The 27,704-nt window shown below is 37.6% G+C and overlaps 1 protein-coding gene and 2 long non-coding RNA genes across 10 annotated transcripts in view; 2 read left to right on the top strand and 1 right to left on the bottom strand.

Annotated features, from left to right (window-relative positions):
* The window catches only part of LOC308386738 (RAC-beta serine/threonine-protein kinase-like), a 51,351-nt gene extending 44,725 nt beyond the window's left edge, over positions 1-6,626 (top strand). For all 8 annotated transcript variants that reach the window (XM_080866483.1, XM_080866481.1, XM_080866484.1 and 5 more), the window contains 4 exons: positions 588-802; positions 885-972; positions 3,744-3,846; positions 3,947-6,626. In XM_080866483.1, coding sequence (XP_080722609.1) covers positions 588-802; positions 885-972; positions 3,744-3,846; positions 3,947-4,026 — 486 coding nt within the window. In that variant the 3' untranslated portion in view covers positions 4,027-6,626. The remainder of the gene's footprint in view (positions 1-587; positions 803-884; positions 973-3,743; positions 3,847-3,946) is intronic.
* Positions 6,627-20,005: 13,379 nt separating this feature from the next.
* Positions 20,006-21,907, top strand: LOC308387043. The gene is made up of 2 exons (XR_013969883.1): positions 20,006-20,614; positions 21,318-21,907. It is a non-coding gene; the product is annotated as an uncharacterized lncRNA (long non-coding RNA).
* A 3,350-nt stretch (positions 21,908-25,257) lies between these two features.
* Positions 25,258-27,158, bottom strand: LOC308387042. Its single transcript, XR_013969882.1, has 2 exons — positions 26,550-27,158; positions 25,258-25,847 (listed from the first exon to the last, which is right to left on the bottom strand). It is a non-coding gene; the product is annotated as an uncharacterized lncRNA (long non-coding RNA).
* Positions 27,159-27,704: the final 546 nt, after the last annotated feature.

Raw genomic sequence — 27,704 nt, forward strand, 5'->3', positions numbered from 1 at the left:
TTGACCCTGTGCTAGCTTGCATATGACAATTAAAACTGAAATTGAACTGAAACTGACTTATATTGGGCTCTACTATAGACAGATGGGCCACACCAGCAGAAGACCACATTGAGGCCACAGTTTGCATGGAATTAACAAATTAGACAGTAGAAGATTAGAAAAACATTGTGTAGTCTGAGTTTCAATTTCTGGTGAATTTTAGCTGGTATGGTTCCTTTTATCAGCTCACTGATATACACTGATATTATATCAGGCACAATTCGGACCCCTTAGTACCAGTTAAGCATGGTTTAAATGGCAGCTCCATTTAAACATGCAGATCACTTATTTAAAGAGTAGGAAGAAAATGATGCATTTGATTTTTTTACACACTTAAGAGAAAAGATTAGCCCTGCTCTTTCAAACAGAAGGGGTGATGTAAAAGATGACTGGTAAGAAGTTTGAACAGAAAAAGAAGAAAAAACATATAAAGAAGAAATATTTTTGACTCACAAAAGTGTGCCATTATTTGCACCAAATGCTATGGTGTGCCAATTCAGAGTTATGGCTTTTTACTGCTGTTGAGAAATCGGTCTCTTCTTCCTCAGGTCCTAGAAGATAATGACTACGGCCGCGCAGTGGACTGGTGGGGTCTCGGTGTAGTTATGTATGAAATGATGTGTGGCCGATTGCCTTTCTATAACCAAGACCACGAGCGCTTATTTGAGCTCATCCTAATGGAGGAGATCCGCTTTCCTCGGAACCTCTCACCTGAGGCCAAGTCCCTGCTGGCTGGCCTGCTCAAGAAGGATCCCAAGCACAGGTATTAGCCCAAACTACTACTCTGTGTGGATTATATTAAAAATGCCTAGTTTACTCTCAAATAATCTCATTTGGACTGACAGGTTAGGAGGAGGTCCCAGTGATGCCAAAGAAGTAATGACTCACAAATTTTTTATCACCATCAACTGGCATGATGTGGAACAGAGAAAGGTGGGGCTTTCTTTTTTTTAACAACTTATTTCTATTTATCAAGCGCAGTCAGACAGTCCAATCAGTCATGTCTTCATTTAACAGGAACAGCAGTTACAAGTGAGTCAAAAATGAAACGATGGATTCTGGCATTCTTGCAGTGTAGCATTCTTGTTGCTCCATAGCAACATGACATGAGAGAAATAAAAAGTAACCAAATTAATAATAACATTCATGAGGAATCCCAACACTCACCAGATGTACTATAAAGTAACCACATTTTTCACACACACTTGAATTTGGGTGAGGTGGAGTGACAAGCTCCTTACACTACGATGACGGTGGATGGCTGGGAACCTTCACAGACACGGATTTTAGATGTTCTCAAATTTTGATAAATGGTAAATGTCCATGGAAAGTAGCCATCAGGCCAATCCACATGTGATAGATTCCATTGATATTAGGTTCTTTTGGTGGTGCAAAGTGTTGATTTTTTCACCAACAACCTTTTGAATTGCAACCAAAAAGTTTGGCCTACTCATCAGGCCATATCAGAGGTTTCCTCATGCTTGTGGAATACTTGATGTATATTTTGCAAATTTTTGCCAGATTTCAATGTTTTTCTTTGTCAGGAAAGGCTTCCATCTTGCAACCCTACTCCATAGTCAAGGCAAATGTAGAATATGGGAGATTGTTTTCACACTTTTAGTTGCAGAAATGTCTTAAATACATAAGGACCTGGATGACTTCTAATTTCCTACCTCACCTCTGTGCTTGTCAGTGCAGCATTTAATATTTTGGACACTAAGATTTTATTACAGAGATAAGAGCATGCCGTAGTTAGAGAATGTAGTACGCTGCAGTGGTTTTAATCAAATCTATTTAATAGACTCCAATTTTTTCATGTAAATGAAGATTGTTCTGTACTTGCAAAGGTTAATCATAGAATTCCAGAGTGTTTCATGCTACGATTAATTCTGTTTACATTATATATGCCTCTCTTAGGCAGTGTCATTCAAAGGCATACGATACATTTTCATTGCTACGCAGCTGATACCCACTGACACACCAATTCGTTAAACTGTTTAAGATAATAAATGTCCTGCGTCTAAATTCTGATTCATTGGTCCTAAAAATCTTGGAAACACAGTGTCTAACCAGATGCATACTTTGGAAGCCATTACCTAGGCCTCCAGTAATACGGTGAGGAATCTTGGAGTTGTTTTTGACCAGGATGTTCTTGATTAAACAAATATGTAGCACTGCTTACTTATTTTGTGCAGTATCTTTAAAATTAAAAATATTATTTCTGATCTTGTCCTGAAAATGCATTAATGCATTTATTACTTCTAAGCTGGACTATTGAAATTCATTATCAGGTTGTCATAAAAACTCTTTGAAATGCCTTCTGTTGATCCAAAATGCTCCAGTTGGAGTACCACCAGGTACTAGAATGAGACAGCATATTCCTCCCATACTGACTTCACTTCATTGGCTCCATGTTAAATTCAAAGTAAAATTTAAAATCCTTCTCCTCACATACAAGTTGTTAAATATTTAGGCCCCATCTTTTCTTAAAGAACTCATAGTACCCTATCACCATAATAATAGAGCACTTTGTTCTCAGACTCCTGGATAAATTTATAATTAGTTTAATAAGTAGCTCTTTGAAGGAAATTTCTGTTAGCTGTTTCTGCGTAAAGCAAAAAGCTAATTGAACTAATAAAAATTAATACAAATATTAGCGCATGGGAATACAAGTGTTTTTTACTCCTTAGCCATAAAAGGCTGATTGGGTATTGTCATTACAAAATCTTGTGAATGCAATAACTCAAGAAAGAAGTCACCGAGAATTTTCAAATTAATCAGAATTTTTAATTAATCTCAAGTTTAGAGGTCAAGTTTTCTGAAAATCTTGTGATTGTGATAACTTAAAAACAAAGCGACGCAGGATTTTGAAATTGAGACCATAGGTGTATGTGCTACGAGGCTACCACTGGTGGTCGCCAGTATTGCTTAACATTATTGTGAGGCAACATGTTTCTAATTTTAGAGATATTGTGGAAATGCAAGAAACAGCCCTAAATATTTGTTTAATATGCACATTGAAGGATATATCGTAGTCAAAAACAACTCCAAGATTCCTTACAGTGTTACTGGAGGCCAAGGTAATGCCATCCAGGGTAAGTATCTGGTTACACATCATATTTCTAAGATTTTTAGGGCCAAAGACAAGAACTTTAGGTTTGTCTGAATTAGAGGTCATCTAGGTTTTTACACAGTAACTTTAATAACTACAGCATGCTCTGATCTGTGTAACAAGTATTGAATGCTGCATCAAGATAAGCACAGAGATGAGGCCATAAGATGATCATTTGTAACCTTCGTTAACCCTGCTTTTGTACTGTGATAAATTCAGATTTAAAACTCTCCAAATAAACCATTCCTGTACAGATAATTAGTTAGCTGTTTCACAGCTACTCGTTCAAAATCTTTTGAGATAAACAGCCTATAATTAGTTAAGACAGCTGGGTCAAGTAGTGGCTTTTTACCCCATTTCCGCAAAAGGGTATTGGGGTAATGTCATCACCTCACTGGGCAGGTCGGCAGGCTGGTAGCATGTACACCCAAGTTTGTGAATATGATAACTCAAGACCGAAGTGATGTAGGAATTTTAAATGGATACCCTAGGTATGAGTTATGCCAACTGCATTGTAGACCCTCCTCTACATGCATGTTATAAATCCAGCATGTTACCAAGTGATATCTGTCTCTTCCAATCCCTGGTACAGCTGACCCCCCTCTTCAAACCGCAAGTAACATCAGAGACAGATACCCGGTACTTTGATGAGGAGTTCACAGCACAAACAATCACACTCACTCCCCCAAACAAGTGTAAGTATCTTCTTGTTGGACCCGTCAGCACTGATCCATCATTATTCAAAGTTAATATCACGTTTCTTGGTCACTGACTTAGATTGCCTTCTTGTTACAGATAACAGTCTGGACTGTGAGGACCCCAGCCAAGAAGCTCATTTCCCCCAATTCTCCTATTCTGCTAGCATAAGAGAGTGATAGCATCTCTGCCACACACACACACACACACACGTGTATAAACACCTTGGTTACAATCATACAGCCATAAAAATAAGTAGAGCTTTCATTTTTAAAGAGGTGTTACTCTTAGCACGATTTCAGTGCCTTGCCTGGGAGCCTTATTGTTAAAATCTGTCTTTGTCCACAGAAAGGAAAAAGCCTATCCACAGTGACTATACTGTAACATAAGAACTTCACATAGCCATCAGTGCAGTTTAACAACATAATCAAGACCATCAGACCTACAAAGATGGTGCTGCTGTTTGTACCATTCTTTTTTTCTTTTTCTTTTTATATTCAATGAATAAGCCATGCAACTCCCCATGACACTTGTAAGTCCTCTAATTCAATCCTGGCTGTGACCTTTGGTGAAATATATGAAGAAGGGAGGAGAGCAGCAGTTAATCTTACTATTACACCAAAAAATCCTGCATGTCTGTTTTTTGAACATTTTTTTCTTCTGTATTATTAGCTCATTGAGTATTAAGGAATAAATTATAATATTATACAAATGGAAGGATGTGTACTGAACTCAATCCTTGTACAAGCTAACTGCAAAAAATGGACATTTGTCACTTTTTATTACTTTGTGCTTTAGAATTTTGGTCTCCCATGTGTTAGATATTGTCTTTGTAGCCTTTATCATTTAGCATTTTTGGTCCCCCAGAACACAAGTTCACTTGCTGAACATTTTACATCAGAGATGTCAGACTCATTTTACATCGAGGGCCACATACAGCCCACTTTGATCATATGGGGACCATACAAGTGAAACTGCACTTCTTTTCAGCATAAATATATTTAACTGCACATTTAATCCCTGAGATATCTTAGTATACAATAAAGAAGTGTGTTTTCAACAGAACATCTCATTATTTCTGCATGATATTTATATTAAATTATAGAAAAGGTTCTGGTAGCTCACTGCCCAGACTGTCCCATATCTGTAAAACATAAATCATTTGTTTGTTGAAATTTTTTTTCTTTGGTTTGTTTAAAAATTTAGTAAAAAAAAATGTTAAATATAATGTAAAAACGTTTTGATGCATGCTCAGTATCCAGGTAAGTAAATCCTAAAGGTTGATTCTGTTCATCTGTATGTAGTGTGTTCAGTGGGAGAAACGTTTCATCACTCATCCAAGTGACTTCTTCAGTCTCAGCTGACTCCAGGTTTCCCCAACCTTATAAACAGTACATTTGCACAATCACTGAAACTCGCCCACTAAATAAACAATGGGCTGTGAGGTCAGTTCCTTGATCTTTAATATGCAAATTTTCATGACCATTGATTAATGGCCATGAGTAACATTCACAGAGAGTTAGGGAATGCCTACAATCACAGCATTGTAAGATATGGAAAGATGTACCCTTAGGCCCCCTCCTCGATTCAAAGATGATCTTTCTATAGCACTTTCTAGTCTCTACTCTCACTGACCACTCAAAGCACTTTAGAATATAAGTCTCATTTTAACTACACATCTTACAACTAGTCATTTAGCATCAGATCCTTAATATGATCACTATCTGAGAGGCCTTTCAGAAGATGGGTAGAGATTATCACTCTGTGGATAATAGTTCAACAGAAATAAAAATTACATTTCTCAACAAAAAATTGCAAGGGCCGAGGCTCAGTCCCCAACACCCACAGTGTCAAAGGTGCAGATAAAATTACTATTATAAAATGTTAAAATTGAGCAAGACAGACAGCAGTTAATGGGGCCACTGCAGCAACCTCACCACTAGGGTCACGTGGTAATGCAACACCCAGCAAAACCACGTGACTGGCCTTACCCACTGCGACCTACGTGACCCCCCTACACCACAGGGGTGTGAGTGATGTGTGATGGGCTGGGATCACAAGTTGTATGCCACAAATGTAAAAAAAAAAAAACGATAATGAAATTTACTACATGTAGACATATTCAGTTCTTTATAGCTCCGCAAACCTCAGTTCAATTATGTATTACAATTTCTCAAGTAACATAATTTGTTGGATGGCCATTTATCCAAGAATTATTTAGGATGTTGGGGTGCAACATCTTTACCAGGATTTTTCAAAGATGTAGTATAACATTTTCAGTAATTTAACCACATAGAGGCAGTCCACCAACTCAAAAAGCAATTCAAGTGGCATTATTCAACACAGGCATAAAAAATCGGACTGGCGCTTCATACTTCTAGACAAGAAGCAAACTGGTACGAGTTTTTGAATTCATACAAACCGTCCCTTTATTGTTCCACTCAAGTGTCCTACTGCAGGTTTTTGGCTGCTAATCTACTCTTTTACATCACTTCCACTTTCCCATACTACAAAACTGAATTCTGACATCATTGCTGTAGTCCAATTATTTTTCTGCCCACTTTCTTTAAGCAAGTCAGCCTCCACTCTGCATGCTTTAAATTGCACCACTGCTGTATTTCATTAGCCCTTGCAGACTCCAGTTGACCCATGGTGTGTGTGTGTGTTTTGTTTTGTTTTTTTGGTGGGGGGTCATTACATTGGATACTTTATTAGTTTTTTGTTTGTTTGTTTGCTTTTAGAAATTAAATCAAAATTAAATTCGTTACATTCCTCCAAAGTGCTCAGTGGTCGTGCGTTTGGTCTGGATTGATGAATAAGAGAGTATCTAAGTTGTATGTCAACTTTGAGATGATAGCCCCTTATGCATGCAAATTGATCTTCAGTAAACTACCTGAAGAAGCGTAATTAAATGCCCAAATGGTCAGAGTGGCAGCAATTAACTCATATCACGTTCAGAGGATGTAAGAATTACATACTCAGATAACACTGCATTTCTTTCTGCCATCTCTTTTGCAGAATGTCGGGGGGGGCGTGGCTTCGGTTTGCACACATGGGATTGTGAGGCTCACAGTTCTTTCCCCCAGCAAGAAATATGTTGCTGTGAAGAAGCCACGCCTCCATGAGCTGCCTCACATGTTGCCACACACATCCACTTCTCCTATGCTGCATTCAGGTTTTGTTGGGCTGTCAAAAAGCAGTGATATTTCTGTTGTTACTTTCTGTTCTACACTAAGTGCACTGAATATTATTGCGCTAATTTAAAAGTTACATGACTGCATCATAAGTAATGATAACAATAAACATTGCCAAATGTAACTGGTGGGGCACTTTCCACCGGACCACACTCCACTTTTTTTTCTTACAAACTTCCAGTATTGTTTGAAAAACATACAGTGTTGGGGAAACTAAATTGCAAGATACTACTTTATGGTGGATGATGCTTAATAACTGCAAAGCAGCTATAGGGAAAGATTTTATTTAAAGCTCCTTAGTTAGAATGTTGAGTGTCAAGGTTGATTTGTAACAGAAGCAACAAGAGTGATAGGGAGCATTTACAATATGGTAATGAGACCTGCTTTGGTGTATGGTTTGGAAATGGTGAAACTAACAAAAAAAAAACATGGGGTGGAGGCCCCATCTTATCTTAATGACTTTCTAGTCACCCCATTAGAGCACTTTGCTCTAGCACTGCAGGCTTACTTATTTTTTCCTAGAGTATTTAAAAGTGGGCAGCACGGTGGCACGGTGGTTAGCACTGTTGCCGCACAGCAAGAAGGTCCTGAGTTCAATTCCACCATCAGGCCGGGGTCTTTCTGTGTGGAGTTTGCATGTTCTCCCCGTGTTTGCGTGGGTTCTCTCCAGGTACTCCGGCTTCCTCCCACCGTCCAAAGACATGCAGCTTGTGGGGATAGGTTAATTGATTAATCCAAATTGTCACTAGGTGTGAATGTGCGAGTGAGTGTGAATGGTTGTCTGTCCCTATGTGTTAGCCCTGCGACAGACTGGCGACCTGTCCAGGGTGTACCCCGCCTTTCGCCCTATGACAGCTGGGATAGGCTCCAGCGCCCCCTGCGACCCTGAAAAAGATAAGCGGAAGCGAATGGATGGATGGATATTTAAAAGTAGAATGGGAGGGAAAGCCTTCAATTTTTAGGCCCCTCTTGTATGGAACCAGCTTCCAGTTTGGATTAGGGAGACAGTGATCATCTTCTTTTTAAGCCTAATCTTAAAAGTAGAGCTAGTGTCTGAGAAAGTTCAAGGATGTAGTGAAGGAGGACATGCAGATGGTTGGTGTGACAAGAGGCTTCTAGAGATACGTTGGTATTAAACCATATGACGATTGAAACACCTGCTGTGCTGATCCCTAAAGGGAGCAGCTGAAAGAAGGAAAAGAAGAAGGAAAAGCAGTTTGACTGCTGTGGTTGTCTAATGAATTGTATCATCTGGACATGTTTTCAGAGCACCAGTGATGAAAGTGAAGGGAAGCACACCTGTCAAAAGAGGTTTCAGTAACAGCAAAGAATCAATTTCAAAATAGAAACCCTAAAAGTCCTTACTTTTCATGGTCAGTAGTTATTTTTAGTTTTCATTCCAGAACTACTTGCCTCGCTATGAATGTGCTTGACTTAATACTAATGCTAGTCAGTAACACTCCTCAGCAGTTCATCTGAAGCTACTTGTTTTTTGCGAATGAGTTGATAAAAATAAGAGGGCTGTTCAGCAAAGTGGATGAAAGATCTAGAAGAGAATAATTTTGTCTACTGATGGAAACAATTTAAACATGCTTTCCAAGGTGAGCTTTGTTTTAATTCGGTGGTTGGTAAGGCAGGTAAAATACCCACATGAAGAGTTTTTATGAGTTTTATAACGTGTATTTTGTAAACACAAGGTAGAAAATAAAACAAAACCACAACACGTTTGTCAGGATATTAAGATTCAATAGTACTTTTTTTTTTATTATAGTGAAGATTTAAAAGTACACAGCAAATCCAGCATGTCCAAATTAACACTGTCGGATTTGATTTCAACACTATTAAAGTGTCTATATGGGTCCACACCAGAAAGTGTTAATTTAACTCTTTTTGGAGAGTTGGTACGTTAACTCTGATTTAGTGTTAAACACCAAATCTGTCTGGAGTTGATAATTTAACACTTGGTGTTAAGAGTTTATATATTAACTCTCAAAGAGTATTTTAGTTTAACTACGTAAGAGTTATCTTCTAATTCATTCTAAAAAGCGGGAATTTTACTGTTCTGAACTTCTAGAAATTTTTTTTGGAAATAAACATTTACTAAAAAGATGCAATGGTTTTTGAAAAACATTTATTCTGAACTGTGCACCACAATTTCAAAACATCTTCTGAAAGATGTAACAGCATACATGTTCTCACTTTCATTAGAATTTTGTTTATCAAAAGGTCTGACATGGTAAATGCAAATAACAGCATTCTCATCACTTATTTCTTCAATACAATATGCATGTCCTTCATTCATCCCTTTGTGGAACTTCAACGCACTTCTGCTCTCCCCCATATTCCATCTTCACAAGCATATCCTGTGCGGAGATTGAATAAAAATTAGTTGACGCTAATTAATGGCACAAATAATCCAGTAAACAATTGCAGCACAGAAAAAAAAAAAGGAATCCTCTTTGAGCCATTACTTGTGTAAAGTATTTTCCCAAAAGACAAGGACACAGGCAACAGGTAATACTGAACTAAATGTAAAACCTCAACCTTTTTCATTTTTACCTAAACCGTGTGCACAAAACTCTGGAGGGATCTATGCTAACGTAGAATCCAGTCAGGACGTCAGCTACTGCTGTTTGCTCGTTTTTTTTTTATTTTTATGGGCGATCGTTTTCAGGCTTCAAGTAGCACCATTATACCAACATTTCACATTCTAGACATTGTTTTAGGTGTATTTGACCAAAAGTTTGACTGAAAATTCACATGCAAGCTTTTTTCAAGGCTGTGGTATTTGCCCGCAAACAATACCTTTCAGCTAGCTAAAACAGAATATTATGCTATCAGCGAGCAACATGGCTAATGCCTTTCACACAGCTTTGTCTCAACTCCAAAGAGCCACAGAAGTAAAAGCTCATAATAATAATTGAAACAATCGTTGAAAAAATGACTTACCAAGCATGGCAAACAACTCAAATATGTAGAGCAAAATGTTCTGAAACGGCTGCACTTCAGCTTCGATTGGAGCCGTGCTGGGGGCGGAGTCTGTGAATTTACTCTGTTGGTGTCATAGCCCCTCTAGGAGTTCAGAGTTAAGAGGTCAAGAGTTAATGTTTCCATTGTAACACCTCCAGATTTGACAGAGAAAGACTCATTTTTAACACTCGATTTTAACTACTATCATTTTACACCTCAGAGTTACATTAAAAGAATGTGACTCTGCTTAGAGTAAAATTAACTCTACTTTTGCAAGAAGACTATTAACACCAAAAAATTTAACACTTTTGAATTTGCTGTGTAAGACAATCACTGAATTAATGTAAGCTAAGAATGCTACTACGCTTATTGCTTTCTCAAATGTCAAATTACTTTGAAACACATGAACGTCTGATTTTGTATTTACGACAGCAGTTAAACACACCATACTAGCACCAAGCTCAACCCTCACTTGGCCTGTCCGGCGTCACCGACTAATCACGTATCTGTGAGGGAAAGGCTAAACCGTTGGCGTTACGTCAGCATCTAACTCTTCTGTGGCTGGCTACGTAAATGAACGTCATGGATGCCTTCAGTACACGGTTAGTGTGCCTACGTTCCTTATAGCAGGTTTTCATGCATCACTTCAGCAAAGTAGAGCTTTGATTTGTTTTTTCCTGCTACTGGCAGAGGCAAAGGATATATATTGTCATATATATGATTCTTCTACCCAAAATAGATTTTTAAACCTAGTACTGGCGGACTTCTGCTACCAGGAGGGAGCAATTTTCTCTTAAGATAAAGGTGCTGACCGGTGAGTAAACTGTACTGAGTTCCACATTTGAAGGGTAACTGAACAGTTTTAGTCTGAGCCTCGTCTCAGTTTTTTGTAATATTGCGGAGTCATTTATTAAATGTTTTATGGAAGTCGTACAGTCAGTGAATGGCGAGTTTCCATTTGGATTTATAACAGGTTCGCGTTTTTCCACTGAACAGCGCAGGCATTGTATTACATAATGGTGTTAGGGGTGGGCTTGTACAGTCTGCCATAGCGTCTTATCAATTTCCTCCTGCTGCAGGCTCGTCAGCTGTTATGTTTGCATAGAGTATATCAGAAAACAACATGATGATGAAAAATAGACTATTATTGTCCATTCTTGCAACTTTTCAAAGCTGACCACTTACAAGTCGTTAACTTGCAGTCTTTTTTTTTTTTAACGTCATTCATCATACAGTACACTGTTATACTAAATAGACTGTATCAGCCAAGCCTTGCTTTAGTCATGCAGGTGGTATTCATATTGTGCTGTCCTCCAGAAATGACAGAAATTGTTGATATTATGAAAATTTATTGTAATAGATTTTTTTTCCTCTTGCAACGTGTCTCCTTGCTGTTCTAAACCACAAATTGCACAGATATTTGCCAACCAAGACTGACTTATTCCAATTCTCTGTGAGCTTGCATCTTAAAGTCTGGCATCATTGTAATCCTCAAAATACAAATTTAAAGACTTCACAAACTTCAAATACAGTTGATGGGTTTCTTGTATAAAAAAAAAACAAAATAGCCATATAATACAAACATGTATTATGTGACTACTTGAAGTAAACATTTTGTGTAGATCTATAATTTCAAGAAGAACTGGAGCATATTTGTACAGTCCTCGATTCAGAAAAAAAGAAAAAGGTTTTCTGAACCTACTTACTTTGTTTCCAGAAGAGCTACCTCTGTTACAAGTTAAGCTGGTTGAAAGCAGTGGGAAACATCCCTTGTGGCAGTTCATGTGATTATAATAATGTGTGAAAAAATGTTTCCTTTACTTATTGCCTTAAGCAATAAGTGAAATAAGCAACACTTCCTTCCTTGTATTTCACCCAACCTATGTCTTTATGGAGACTTCTATTTTGGAAGAAAAAAGGGGGTTGTTAAAGACACGTGGACATGAGACATAGCATAAAATTGCAATTTGCACAAAAACTCTAAATGATCCTATGGCAGTGTATTTTTACAAAGACCACACTAGAAATGATATCTAACCATTTAGGGGGTGGTGAAAGACTGAAAAAATGAAAAATATTTTGGGTTGTAACATTCCAGGCCACTAAGCTTCCAGGACTGGATGATGAGGTAGGTCTTTTGCAATTTCAGTATTCACATTTACTTTACCTTCAATACTTTCTACAAAGACTACAAAGAACATTTGTTTCTCAAAAATTTGATTTTAGTCTTAGTGGGGGTTTCTTTTCATTATGAGATTTTATTGTTTTTATTGATTGATTTTATTGTTGTTCGCGCTAGTTCTGATTAGATACATCCCTGTGTTCGCTCTGCAACAGACTAGCAACCTCTCCACATCTGATCCTGTGACATTTCCCCCTAAATAGTGCCATATTTGTAAGGAAAATGCAATTGTTGGTTGAGTAGGAGAGTTGAGTATGTAGGTTTCACCCATGAACACATCAGTTTATTCTGCTGTTGAATCAGAATAAACTGAAATCAAGAATCAGACATACTGAAAATAGCATTTGGAAGAACCATGCACACACAATAGCCTTGCACTTCCTCTTCATGCTGGTCACTAGCTTAACCACAAAATGCTGTGGGATGGCATCCCATTCTTCAACTAGCATTTGTCACAAGTCAAACTATGTGGTTGTGACACAACAAAACCGTTGTGTTGGTCACTCTGGTACAAACAACACGCCTGGACTGCAGACCATCCATCCTCTCCACTCTCAAATTCTAGTCTCTTAGAAACCCTGCTCTGTGGGGGTGAGCGTTGTCGTCTTGGAGGACAGAGTTCACTCCCAGACTGTGGAAATGAGATTGCCGGTGATTTTTCCAGTGAGTGAGATGCTGCTCCACACCATCAGAGTACCTCCATCAAAAGCTGTTACCCTGTTATTGGTTCTAGTTCAAGTTCTAGTGCACATGTTACTGACACCAGTGTAAAAAGGCCTGACAGTGAAGGGCAGTCATGACAGGCCTGTGAGACCAAAGACTGTCTGTTTTGCGTCTATAGTCAAAGCACATACTCAGCTCTGCTGCTAAACCCACAACTTTGTTGTATTACCAATGTGGCTTACTTCAGTGGGGGGCTCAACCAGCCTGGATAGTATACATATGTTTTTCAACTTCACCTATTTATCTGAGTGCATGCACAAGAACAAAAAACCTCTTTTTCAGATACTGCCAGTATCATTTCGTAACGAATATAATCATTTTCCTCATGTAGGCTTATACTGGTAATCTTTGGTATTAAAAAAATCCATCTATATGTTTTTTGTCTCAAAAAAAGAGTTTGTTTGTTTGTTTTCTTGATAGTTTCAGAATGTTAAAAGAACAGGAACCTTTTGCAGAGTATGACACACATAGCACCTCAAAGAATGCCAAGGATAAGAGTAACAGTGCCACCCTGTGGGCATCTCAGGGTGGCACTCACAGGGTGCAGTCTGAAATGGGTGACAAGAGCACCCGCATGCTCTACTGTGACTCAGAGAAAGACTCAGAAAAAGACTCAGGGTACTCAGGTAGGTTGCACGTGGATTTAACACAGACCCAAAGAATACTGTTAAGACTCAATAAAGTTAAATATGAATGCCTTTTATTTTGTAAGGACACATGAACATGTAGTTGAAAATAATGTTTTCTTCCGTAAGAACTCCTTACTTGTAATTCATTATAATTATGCAGCTCCATGCAGGGATAGAGTGCCTTAATTAAAGTTGCCTTGGCAATGACATTGATGTCTTGGCAACATTTTTCTGCCTAGATTTTTTTCAAATTTCTGTGGATTGAATCAGTAATTGTGTGACCAAACTGCCATTTGTCTTGCTCAATACATGTAAAGACGCCACAAATGCAGTCATTCTTACAGAGCAACTGTAACATTGGCCTGGAGCTGATGTCGTCAGGCAACCTTTACTTGATGTTTCAACCCAAGTTGTTGATGTGGGCTTCCCACACAGTTTGCAGGATGGATGTTACACATTATTGTGTTTACCAGAGAAGGGAGTGTATATATTGTTCCTGTTGCTGATGGTGTCTTTTTTTTTTTGTGGTGTATGGATTTGGATGTGCATATGCATGTGTGTCCTCTATGCAACCTATGATTGTACTGAGGACTACAATGATTCATCAAGTAATAATTCTATTATAAAAATTCTCAAGAGAAATTATTTGCTTCCATGCCTCGTTTAACGCACTGCTCTGTAGTGAGCGCCATGGGAACGCGAACGCAATAGCTTCACCCATATTTGCTCCGTGTCAAGTGAGCCATCACATGCAAAGTCACAGTCCAGCTAGCCGCACCGCCAGCTGCACCTACAATATTGTTGCACTTTCTTACAGATATCACGGTACGAGTGCCGACTGGCTTAGAAACACACGAGTCTTCTCTATCCTGCCGTTTTTCACCACTTTACTATTCAATCCACTTTGAGTTTTGGATTATTAGAAATATATATTACACACACATACACACACACACACACACACACACACACACACACACACACACACACACACACATATATATATATATATATATCTTCTGGAATATCAGCTCAAAGATGAGAATGTTTGAAGCACAGTACTGTAATTTTGGAAGATTTTACTATTATTTTTCTGTGAAACCATAGAGTTCAGAGAGCTGTGAGCCGGAAGAAGAAGAGTGAGGGTGATCCAGAGTAAGAATAATTTACATATTTGCGTCACCTCTAACAGTTTCCCTGTAATAAAATTTTAAAAATACAAAATATCAAAAATACAGCACTACACTTTTACAGTATTTAGTTGGGGATAAGGTCGTGTTGAATAGAAATGTACAGCACATTAAGAAGACACTGCTTTGGAAATGCAATATTGTCAACTCTTACAGAATGTGTAAAAATGTTTTGATATTTTTTATGTGTAGTGTAAGAATGATAAATGAAAATTTTACACACACACACACACACACACACGTATGTACGTACGTAAGGTACGTACGTACGTGTGTGTGTATATACTCAAAGTGTGTTGAGTAGTAAAGTGGTGAAAAATGGCAGCATACAGGCTGTGTCCCAATCCAGCGACCGCATGCTTCGGAGTGTGCGCATTTTGCGTGCTAGGTACGGCGCATACTAGGAGGTACGAGAAGTACGGAAGTGAGAGGCTTGTGAAATGGGACAGTCTAGCCTTCGTCGCACTGCTCAGGTTGCCTAGCAAACATGGATCTAACCGCGAGAAACGTTTCATACAGCATTGTTTGACAGAAATGAAGGAGAAAAAAATGTTTTTTTGTTCATTCATTTTTTTTCATGACATCACTTTGTTTAAATGAGTATCTGAGGCTGAGACCACAGGACTGTAAAAACATGATTGTTGGGCTTCATTTCTGTACTGAACAGTCATTTTAAGATTAGTTAGTAAATAACAATTAGCTAATATTGTTCATGAGACTAAAGTCATCTCACTTTGGTAATGTAAATATAATATGGCCAATATTATATTTATTGTCAGATTATTATGATATATTACAGCAGTGAGCTTCAACTCTGTGTCAAAGATTCAAGTTGCAGTTATTTATATTTCCTATCACCTTAAATCTTCACTCAATGACAAGTATCTTAGACAGTGTACATATAGATGTATCATATATAAGAGACAAATATTGTTCGTTTAATATGTTGGCATTACTAAATTTGGCTCAATGCTTACATATATGTGTAAAAAGAAAATGTACGAGCTGTGAAAACTGTTTCTGATAGAATGAAGAGTAGACTGATATATTAAATATTCCTTTACTGGGTGAGAAAATCAGACCATGTCATAACTGCTTTAAGTAATAAAGAACAGATATCAGAGCCTTAAACAGGCTGACTTCTGCTAAATGGGTCAAACTGGGCAGAAAGTATACAAACACATAACATCCGTATAGAATATGATGTAACACTATAGATCAACTTACCTCAGAATATATAAAGCATATAAACAATTACAGCAATATGATGCAACAAACACAGCAGTGCTGCTAATCCAAAATACTCAAAGATTCATAGAACTGAAACAAACATGGACATTTATTTTTAGCTCCATTCTGCTGCTGATACATACTTTAGGTTTCTGAATATTAAACTTGTTGCTGCCTTTCATAGTGTGTAACCTGAAGGCCCTGAGTACTTTCTCCCACACTGAAAACACTGGAATGATAAAATTATTTGAACATTACCTAATAAGACTGATTCAGGACAGACAGTTAGTGATTTTAAACTTTTCTAGCAGTCCTTCACAAACAGGGAACAGTCTGTCTATTCTCTCCATCTGTCAGCTAGTGCTGGCTCTTCCTCCTCCTCTTCCTCACACACTGCTGAGTTTGTCCTGGTGGATCATCAGGGGTGCAAAGCCTCACAGATGATGTGCAGCAGTGGGTCCCTCAGTCTGTCCTCACTCTGGACACTTGCAGTTGTCACACATTGAAATCAAATTTGTGATAAGCTGCAGGATTCAAACACAAGTTTGAAATAAATACATGTTCATACTTTTATTACACAATCAGAGAGAAAGAAAAAGAGAGAGCGAGTGCAGGACAGACAGACAGGTGACAGTCTCAGGTGTATACACTGCTACAAAACAACACAAGAGAAGGAGGATTTAGTGTTTGTGTTATTACGAGTGCTAAACAAGAAGAGTTCCCAGATGGTACAGTGGACACATGTGTGACTCCTGTGATTAAAGCATCTTTCTTTCAGCTTAACGAGTGAACCGTCAGCTCGTTCAAACAAACATTAAAGTCTGTTTTGCTTTTAAAGTAAAGGCTTTAAAACCAAGTTAACGCTGAAAGTACAAACGTCACTGATGTCACATAACTTTGCTGACATGTGGCCAACAGTCATGTTTTAACTTTCCTGCCTTCTTGGGACCTTTTTGTGCCACTGCTATGTGTTAAATGGCTGCCATTTCCACTGTGTTCAGTGGAATATAACCAAACTTGCCACAGGATAGTTTTTACCTGTCAATGTTAATATTCCAGTGTGAATTCCTTAAATCAGCCTAAAATGGCTGAGCAGCAGAAATCCCCACACCCATCACCCTGGGGACCATTTTCTGCCCATTGACTTCCATTATAAACGCTATTTTTCAACCCCAAATTATCATCATATGATTTTATTTTTTCTTCTTTTCTTGGATGTCAATGAAGACTCAGGGCCTTGAAGTTTTAATTTTTAAATTGCAAAAAAAATGCAAAAAAAATAATGGCAGGTCAAAATGTATGTTGGTGCCAATCTTTGGTCCATCTAAAGGCCTACTTATAATGACAATCACATATTACTTCAACTGGTTTTTTGTGGAAATATTTAGTTTCGTTTTTTGGTTTTTGGGGCTTATAACACAGGGCGCTCATGTAATAACACTGGGATTTGAAGGGTTAAAACAACGAAAATATAATTAAAACTTTACATGAATATTTCAGGGAGAAGTAGTTTTACAAGGTTGGCTAATTTAAAGTGGAATAAAATATGGATATATGGTCTTTTTATGGCGTGGCTGAGAATGGTCCCTAGGGTGATGGGTGTGAGTTTTTTAAAGGATGGCAGGAGGGTTATTAATGTTCTTCATTATTAAACATTTGCACACAAATAAGTGACATAATATTCAGTACTTTTGAAAGTTTACTCTTTGGCCGCCCGCACATTTGGAGGCTGCATTTGGAGGCTGCATTTGGAGGCTGCATTTGGAGTACACTTCGGATTGTGATAGCCTCATAGATAGGTCTCAAAATGCGTACTCCGAAGCGTGCGGTCGCTGGATTGGGACAAAGCCACAGAAGACTTGTGTTTCTAAGCCAGTCGCACCTGTACTGTAATATCTGTTTCATAGGGTTTCATAAAATCTTTCAGATTGAAAGTGAAATAATAGAAAAAAAATTGGATTAATATTTAACAGCTTTTTTTCACAAGCCAATAAAAATTTACATGGGCCGTTAAACTCTTGACCTACTGATCTGAGGGTTGTTACATCAGACACTGAATTGCTATTAATATTAATTAATGTCTACACAATCATACCGTCTGTTTTCAGAAGTACAAAACCTTGTCTTCTATTAATGTCAGAAAGCCTTCCAAGAAGATAGAATAAATGTAAATTTGTAATGTCTTAGTTTAAATTCCATATATCTCTTGTTTTATTGACTTTGACATTTGACTGCACTTGAGATTATTTATATATTTTTGCATTTTGGAAATGTTTTCTTTTAAAAAAAAATTTCAATATGGCATATACATACAATTAAACGGTTTATTTTTTTGTTGTATGCAGTTAAACTTTGAAACATTGCAGTTACTAAAATGGAAAACAGTGAGCAGTTTATTTTAAAAGACCTGTCTTTTTTTTCTCTTAAGAAATACTTTTGTTATTATAATCATATTACTCGATGGAATAATAGATAGATTAATTAATTAATTCCACAAAGAAGCCATTGCACAGATGAGAGTGTCTGCTTTGCGTGCGCTGCTACAATTTCATGCTTTCGTGGGTAGCTATTTGAGCTAACTCAAATCAACTGACTTCTAACTGTTTAAGGTCATTTTGATGGACACTTCAGGTGACTGTGTTAAACACTTATACTGCACAATTTATAACTGCAGTTATACTGCTGCAAGAACACAAGTGCTGTTTTAAACTATATTTGTTTATAATTTCTTTACAACTTTGGCCAAAATAGAGATATAAAAAATATGCCAACAAAAAGTTGCTCAGTCTGCAGGAAACACATGTAACTGCATGTATAGTGACTGGTGGCGCTGCCTTGGACTTCAGTAGTAATATACCTGTACCTCTTTTTGCCCCCCCCCACACCCCGAGGGCATTCCCCCCCCCCACCCCCCGCCTACCCCCCACCCCTCTCCCCCCACACCCCCCACCCCGAGGGCATTTTCCCCCCTCCCCTATCCCCCTCCGCGTCCATGTGCGTGTGCACGTGCGCGAGAACGGACTTTTTGCACGTGCATGTGTGTCCAGGGGTCATATGAGTTCACATGTGTTTAATAGAGTATTATTTAATGAAACCATAATGTGTTTTAATTAAACTCTTTTTAAAGGATTGTATAGGTCTCAGAGTTCTGTTATTTAAACATAGGTGATTTAATTGAACTACTTTAGGGGTATTTTAACTAGTTAGGAGCCTTTTGCATTTTCTTCAGTGCTATTTAGGAGCAAATAGTTTTCAAACAGAGGGCCGCAAATAACAGGTATCCCTTTAGAAATAAACAGTGATACTTTTAAAAACCGTGTATTCCCACACAGCATTTAATTTAGCTAGTTTAGGAAGATTTCACTTTTCTAATAGTTTCACAGGCTAGTAGTTTTTAAATAGAGCACCACAAACAACATGTTTCCCTTTAGAAATAAACTGTGATACTTCTAAAAGTACATATTCACACTAGCGCTGTATCAACCTCAATGTGGCTTTAATGCAACTAGTCTTATAATTATCTACTAGTCTGCAACAGTTAGACTCGCTGATTACACATAGCTGATTTAACTACTTTAGTGGCATTTCACACTCTTTTTAAAGGATTGTATAGGTCTCAGAGTTCTGTTATTTAGACATAGGTGATTTAATTTAGCTACTTTAGGGGTATTTTAACTAGTTAGGAGCCTTTTGCATTTTCTTCAGTGCTATTTAGGAGCAAATAACAGGTATCCCTTTAGAAATAAACAGTGATACTTCTAAAAACCGTGTATTCCCACACAGCATTTAATTTAGCTAGTTTAGGAAGATTTCACTTTTCTAATAGTTTCACAGGCTAGTAGTTTTTTTTTTAAATAGAGCACCACAAACAACATGTATCCCTTTAGAAATAAACTGTGATACTTCTAAAAGTACATATTCACACTAGAGCTGTATCAACCTCAATGTGGCTTTAATGCAGCTAGTCTTATAATTATCTACTAGTCTGCAACAGTTAGACTCGATGATTACACATAGATGATTTAACTACTTTAGGGGCATTTCACTTTTCTAAAAGTTTCACAGGCCAATAGTTTTAAATAGAGCACCGCAAACAACATGTATTCTTTTAGAAATAAGCTGTGATACTTCTAAAAAACACATATTCCCACACTCTGTAACAGTTAGACAGAGGGGGTGCAGCTAGGCTCCCAACAGTCTGCAAAAGAAGTCATGAAGCAAACAAAAGAGGCTCCTTATCAAGAGCATCCCAGCCCAAAGGTGTATATACACAAACAGTTAATGGCTTTAATGCAACTAGTCTTATCATGTCAGAGGCCAGCAGAAACCATGTCCAACAGAGTCTCCAAAGGCCTGCCACCTTTCTTCCTTTCATCATGCTCTTTTATCTCTACATCTCAGAGGTCAACTGAAAGTAGCCCCACCTATATAAAAACACCCCATCAGACACACAGTATTTTCCTCAGCACTTCACAACTGCCGCAAGGTATAGTGTTTTAACTTGTTGTTTTTTCACCTGAATGTGCGTTGGAGCCGACTTTGCTACCAGCACAGAGCGTTTCTGACAGTCGGGCGCTGCTTATACAATAGAGAAAAGCAACAACACAGAGTGTTTCTCTGCTCCAAGAAATCCGAGGGCCTTTCACAAGGTAAGCATGTCTGTTATACCCAGGGCATAAATGTCTGTATGTCAGTGCTGATTATTCAAACCCTGTTTAAAATGTGAGACATATGTTGTCCGAAAACAATTCCTCTAAATTTGCAAAGTTACTGATTTAAAAAATATATATTTTCGAATTTTTAGTTGCATGTCAAACATATGATAGACTCTTGAGCATATTCGTATAGCTAAATTCACAATGGTATAACCGTGCTAAATAAAAGAGGACCAAGCACCAATGCACTCTAATCCACTCCGCTAAACTGTATGTTGATAAGTACATGAAGAGTACCTCTACCTCTACAGCTGAAAACAGTTTGTATCCGCACTCTGAGGGTCCGCTGAATTGTTTTAATGGCACTTTTTGACGAACAGCAGATGATGAAATCCTATTTATTGTAGAAACTGTCCCTAAGCTATTGTTGCTCATACTTACTGAGGTCCCTAGCTACTTCCTTACTATGTCAGTAAACTTTTTTGAAAAGGAAGCTGTTGTAGATTTAAAGAAACATCTTAATTGAAGCAAAGGCAAAAAAAAAAAACTGGAATGAATTTCATGTGACTGTTCATATTAAAGCCAACAACAAGTGAAAATCCAAAAACGGCTCCAATCCTTTGTATTAATGATCTCCCCCCCTCTCTCTCTCTCTCTCTCTCTGTGTGTGTGTGCGTGAGTGTGTGTGCCCTCACAGAAGGAAGGTCACAGCAGGAGCTTTTCTCAAACGCATTACCAATCAGTTTTTTACAAGAAGTGTAGCTTATACAATGGTATAAATGTATTCTTTGCGATACTTTATAAATATGAAGCTAAAGATTTTGAGTTCGTGCACATTGTGAAGCAAGAATCTAAATATTTGTGTCACAATGATTTCTATAAAAGCGTGTTGTTTATGGGGATAATGTAACAAATCTTTTGTGCGTCCTATTAATGATCAATGGTAATTGAAGAGGAACCCTGACTCAGGACATTTTCATGACAAGTGACAGCGCAGACAACTACTAATGAGAGAACATGTTTTATCATCATAAAGACTGTGATATGAAGCATCGTTAAAGTGTCACTTCAGTAATGTTGACTCATGTTTTTAATAATGACTTTAAAACACTAAACTCTAATTTCTGTGGTTTATTTTAAGTTTACAGAATATAACATGTGGTAAGACGACGAGTTTTACTTCTCACTGACCGTGTTATGTGTATCTATTTATCATGTATGCTACTTTGCTCTGTGGACTGTAAAATGTTTCATTGTGTTCATGAAATAAACCAGACTTTCACTGTCTGCATCTTTTACTGTTTTTCTGCTTTTGTTCACTCCAAGTTTGACAAAACCTACAGATATCCAGAGTTAACTCACTAACAATGTGGAGCAGTCACAGTGTATTTAGCTGCTTTTTCCCTGAACACAACCAACTGAGAGAAACGCCTGTAGGCCTCACTTTGGTCATTTGAACGCTGAAGGAGATTTGTTCCATAGACACATACTAGTGTTTCCTGCACTACTATGTTCTATATAAATCCAGATTCCTTTTATAGTTTGCAGTGAAATTTGTTAAACCATTGCTTAATGGGACAGAAAACCGGTGAAAACCGTTACAAAAAAAGTTACAATTCTTTTCTGAAAAAGCATTTTTATTTTTGTATATAAATAAATGTTGATGTTGTGCTATGGGATTGTTTGTTTCAATTTTACTTATAATGTACCAAATCACTACAACAGGCGGCTCAAGACGATGCCATCCAGAGTAAGGATCTTGTTAGCCACAGTGTTTCTAAGATTTTTACGCCCCGTCACAATAACCTCAGTTCTATCTGAACTTAGAAGCAGAAAATTAAAGCTCATTATGTGTCTAAGACATCCCGGCGGTTTAACCAATAAAAGCGGGTATCATATGCATAGCAGTGAAAATGTATGCTATGCTATGCCTTCTAAAGCGCGTATAATGTAAACAAAACTGGTCTTTGCACAGAAGCCTGTGGAGCTTCATAATTAACCTCAGTGTGTGAAGAGGACTCTCCATTTAATAATAGCTGTAATAACATGTTATGGCCAACGGTGTTAAACGCTGCACTTGGGTCTAGCAGGGAAGATTTCAACTTTTCAATATGAATGAAGGCTGAAAACTGATTAGATTAATGTCTGATGATCTTTTCCGTGCTTCTTCAAGTTTGTAACACCGAACATATTAAAGGATGATATAAGGTTCACAGGAAGAGTTTAATTAGACACACTTACTATTTTTCTTTATACTCTTTCTTTCTTGACATGTTTAATATGCTTACTATCAGAGGAGAAAATGACCCTTGTGTAGTTTAAAAAAGTTTTATTTAATCAAACTGTAATGTTGTTGAACTCTGACAGACGTGTCTTTTAATCTTGTCAACAGTCCTTAATCACCTAAATCTGCCATTTATCATCTTGTAAAATGTTCCCTCTGCTTCTGTTGCACATCTCCTGTGTCCTGTGCAGGTGGTCCAACCCCTGCCTGCCTCCTTAAACTGGGGTGTTTAAATCTCTTTACCTCTGTTGTGAACTTCACACAAAGTTTGTGGTAACAAAATCAAACTGAGGAGGATCTCGTTTGAAAAAAAAAACACACAGTCACGAGACAAAATAAAAACAGACTGCTCAAAGCAGAGCCCTCGCAGCTGGTAGTACAAAAACACAGTGACAACATGCGTATTAGATATCCTCAGTGCCAAAAGCCTAAATATGAAAAAAGGTGGGATCACCAAGAATATCCTAAAAACGGCGTTGAGGTGTGTGTTACAGTGAAAAAAACAAAAAGCAGCCAAATTTTCATCTGAAAATGTTGAATTTTAGTAAAAACAATGCTCTGTAGTTTGATACTGTCGTTACAGACAAAGCAGATGTTTAAAGCCTTTGGACGCTCATTTGAAATGCACTCATTCTCCTTATCAGCTGGAAACATTAAAGCCGTAAAATGACTTTTTCGAACGGATAAAAACTATTGAACAAACAGCAATGTTGAGCCTGTTCCAAAATTTGAATGTACATGTGTTGAAGGTGCGGGTCTTGTTGAATTATTAAACATACTTTCTTTAATTTTTCGAGCCACAAAAACAACAACTTTTAATTTTCTTCTGCTTGAGTATCGGCCTCGGGTAGCTCTACTTATCATTGCTCAGTCAGTTGTCTGTTTGTGCTACTTTTTTCAAGGAGCAGCGGATTACTGGTAAGGGTGACTTTATGTGTTTAGTTACTTAAGTGGAAGTACTGTGGATAGTTTTACCTTACATACATAGAACTGCCAGTACAGCTTCTGAGGTAACTGTTTACAAAATGTTATAATCTATCCAAAGGTTCTTTGCAATTTTACATTGATAAACATTATCCTTAACACATTTGGCCCACATAAAGTACTATGGCCATCACACTGTCATTTAGAATTGTTTAAATAACTCGTGTCTTAAGTCCTTCCATCAAACAGGAAATAAAAAAAGTCGCATGGTCCACTTTTATATCACAAAATGTTAGAAATATAAGTCGTTCATAACAAACTGAAAGGCTGGGAGTTTAAAATGCAAACCGATGGAAGCAGAAGTAGAAGACTATAATGTCACAGAGCACACTGTGTCTATTATTGTTTAGACATGTATAAATAAGAGCTTGATAAAGATGCTTAATTTCTTAACAAATAAACAGGTGGAGTGATCTTTATCAAAAGTGGATGTTGCATCTGTGGCTAAACCCCTGTACCCAAAAACTTTAAAAATCTAGTGTGTGTGAGGCTGTGTAAGTAAAGCTTGCCCTTCACACCCGCGTGTAACAAACCATTTGTTGGGGGGTTGTGGATTTGTCACCTCAGCATTGTGAAAGTGGGGAAACATGTTTCTGGCTGTGCATAAGATTTCTGCTTACAACTTAGAATCTCAGTTCTAAATGAAATTCAGATGTTTTTTTTAAGTATGGCTAATGTATTATTTGACTTCTAAGGCACACACACACACACACACACACACACACACACACACACACACACACACACACACACACACACACACACACACACACACACGAACAACAACAACAACACAGAGAAGAAGAAGAGGGGGTCGTTTTACTACGCATCATAAAAACGCTATCATTCATCTTCCAACTGTATCTTTCTGTTCTGTCTTTAGAATCATTGGTTGTTTACTGAGCCGTACTTTGGGAGTCATACTGTTGTGATACTGGGGGAAAAGGGTAAGGTCTGATAGACTAAACCCTTACACACATAACTTGAAAAACCTAAAGAGTGTGTGAGACTGCTAGCTGTGTTGTTCAGCAATAAACTTATCTACAAATGTGTTAGTAAAGAGTGACTTGTACTTCTGTCCCATTAAGCAATGGTTTAACAAATTTCACTGCAAACTATAAAAGGAATCTGGATTTATATAGAACATAGTAGTGCAGGAAACACTAGTATGTGTCTATGGAACAAATCTCCTTCAGCGTTCAAATGACCAAAGTGAGGCCTACAGGCGTTTCTCTCAGTTGGTTGTGTTCAGGGAAAAAGCAGCTAAATACACTGTGACTGCTCCACATTGTTAGTGAGTTAACTCTGGATATCTGTAGGTTTTGTCAAACTTGGAGTGAACAAAAGCAGAAAAACAGTAAAAGATGCAGACAGTGAAAGTCTGGTTTATTTCATGAACACAATGAAACATTTTACAGTCCACAGAGCAAAGTAGCATACATGATAAATAGATACACATAACACGGTCAGTGAGAAGTAAAACTCGTCGTCTTACCACATGTTATATTCTGTAAACTTAAAATAAACCACAGAAATTAGAGTTTAGTGTTTTAAAGTCATTATTAAAAACATGAGTCAACATTACTGAAGTGACACTTTAACGATGCTTCATATCACAGTCTTTATGATGATAAAACATGTTCTCTCATTAGTAGTTGTCTGCGCTGTCACTTGTCATGAAAATGTCCTGAGTCAGGGTTCCTCTTCAATTACCATTGATCATTAATAGGACGCACAAAAGATTTGTTACATTATCCCCATAAACAACACGCTTTTATAGAAATCATTGTGACACAAATATTTAGATTCTTGCTTCACAATGTGCACGAACTCAAAATCTTTAGCTTCATATTTATAAAGTATCGCAAAGAATACATTTATACCATTGTATAAGCTACACTTCTTGTAAAAAACTGATTGGTAATGCGTTTGAGAAAAGCTCCTGCTGTGACCTTCCTTCTGTGAGGGCACACACACTCACGCACACACACACAGAGAGAGAGAGAGAGAGAGAGGGGGGGAGATCATTAATACAAAGGATTGGAGCCGTTTTTGGATTTTCACTTGTTGTTGGCTTTAATATGAACAGTCACATGAAATTCATTCCAGTTTTTTTTTTTGCCTTTGCTTCAATTAAGATGTTTCTTTAAATCTACAACAGCTTCCTTTTCAAAAAAGTTTACTGACATAGTAAGGAAGTAGCTAGGGACCTCAGTAAGTATGAGCAACAATAGCTTAGGGACAGTTTCTACAATAAATAGGATTTCATCATCTGCTGTTCGTCAAAAAGTGCCATTAAAACAATTCAGCGGACCCTCAGAGTGCGGATACAAACTGTTTTCAGCTGTAGAGGTAGAGGTACTCTTCATGTACTTATCAACATACAGTTTAGCGGAGTGGATTAGAGTGCATTGGTGCTTGGTCCTCTTTTATTTAGCACGGTTATACCATTGTGAATTTAGCTATACGAATATGCTCAAGAGTCTATCATATGTTTGACATGCAACTAAAAATTCGAAAATATATATTTTTTAAATCAGTAACTTTGCAAATTTAGAGGAATTGTTTTCGGACAACATATGTCTCACATTTTAAACAGGGTTTGAATAATCAGCACTGACATACAGACATTTATGCCCTGGGTATAACAGACATGCTTACCTTGTGAAAGGCCCTCGGATTTCTTGGAGCAGAGAAACACTCTGTGTTGTTGCTTTTCTCTATTGTATAAGCAGCGCCCGACTGTCAGAAACGCTCTGTGCTGGTAGCAAAGTCGGCTCCAACGCACATTCAGGTGAAAAAACAACAAGTTAAAACACTATACCTTGCGGCAGTTGTGAAGTGCTGAGGAAAATACTGTGTGTCTGATGGGGTGTTTTTATATAGGTGGGGCTACTTTCAGTTGACCTCTGAGATGTAGAGATAAAAGAGCATGATGAAAGGAAGAAAGGTGGCAGGCCTTTGGAGACTCTGTTGGACATGGTTTCTGCTGGCCTCTGACATGATAAGACTAGTTGCATTAAAGCCATTAACTGTTTGTGTATATACACCTTTGGGCTGGGATGCTCTTGATAAGGAGCCTCTTTTGTTTGCTTCATGACTTCTTTTGCAGACTGTTGGGAGCCTAGCTGCACCCCCTCTGTCTAACTGTTACAGAGTGTGGGAATATGTGTTTTTTAGAAGTATCACAGCTTATTTCTAAAAGAATACATGTTGTTTGCGGTGCTCTATTTAAAACTATTGGCCTGTGAAACTTTTAGAAAAGTGAAATGCCCCTAAAGTAGTTAAATCATCTATGTGTAATCATCGAGTCTAACTGTTGCAGACTAGTAGATAATTATAAGACTAGCTGCATTAAAGCCACATTGAGGTTGATACAGCTCTAGTGTGAATATGTACTTTTAGAAGTATCACAGTTTATTTCTAAAGGGATACATGTTGTTTGTGGTGCTCTATTTAAAAAAAAAACTACTAGCCTGTGAAACTATTAGAAAAGTGAAATCTTCCTAAACTAGCTAAATTAAATGCTGTGTGGGAATACACGGTTTTTAGAAGTATCACTGTTTATTTCTAAAGGGATACCTGTTATTTGCTCCTAAATAGCACTGAAGAAAATGCAAAAGGCTCCTAACTAGTTAAAATACCCCTAAAGTAGCTAAATTAAATCACCTATGTCTAAATAACAGAACTCTGAGACCTATACAATCCTTTAAAAAGAGTGTGAAATGCCACTAAAGTAGTTAAATCAGCTATGTGTAATCAGCGAGTCTAACTGTTGCAGACTAGTAGATAATTATAAGACTAGTTGCATTAAAG

This window comes from Rhamphochromis sp. 'chilingali' (assembly GCF_963969265.1).
Source record: "Rhamphochromis sp. 'chilingali' genome assembly, chromosome: 19".
In the NCBI taxonomy this organism is placed as follows: Eukaryota; Metazoa; Chordata; class Actinopteri; order Cichliformes; family Cichlidae; genus Rhamphochromis; species Rhamphochromis sp. 'chilingali'.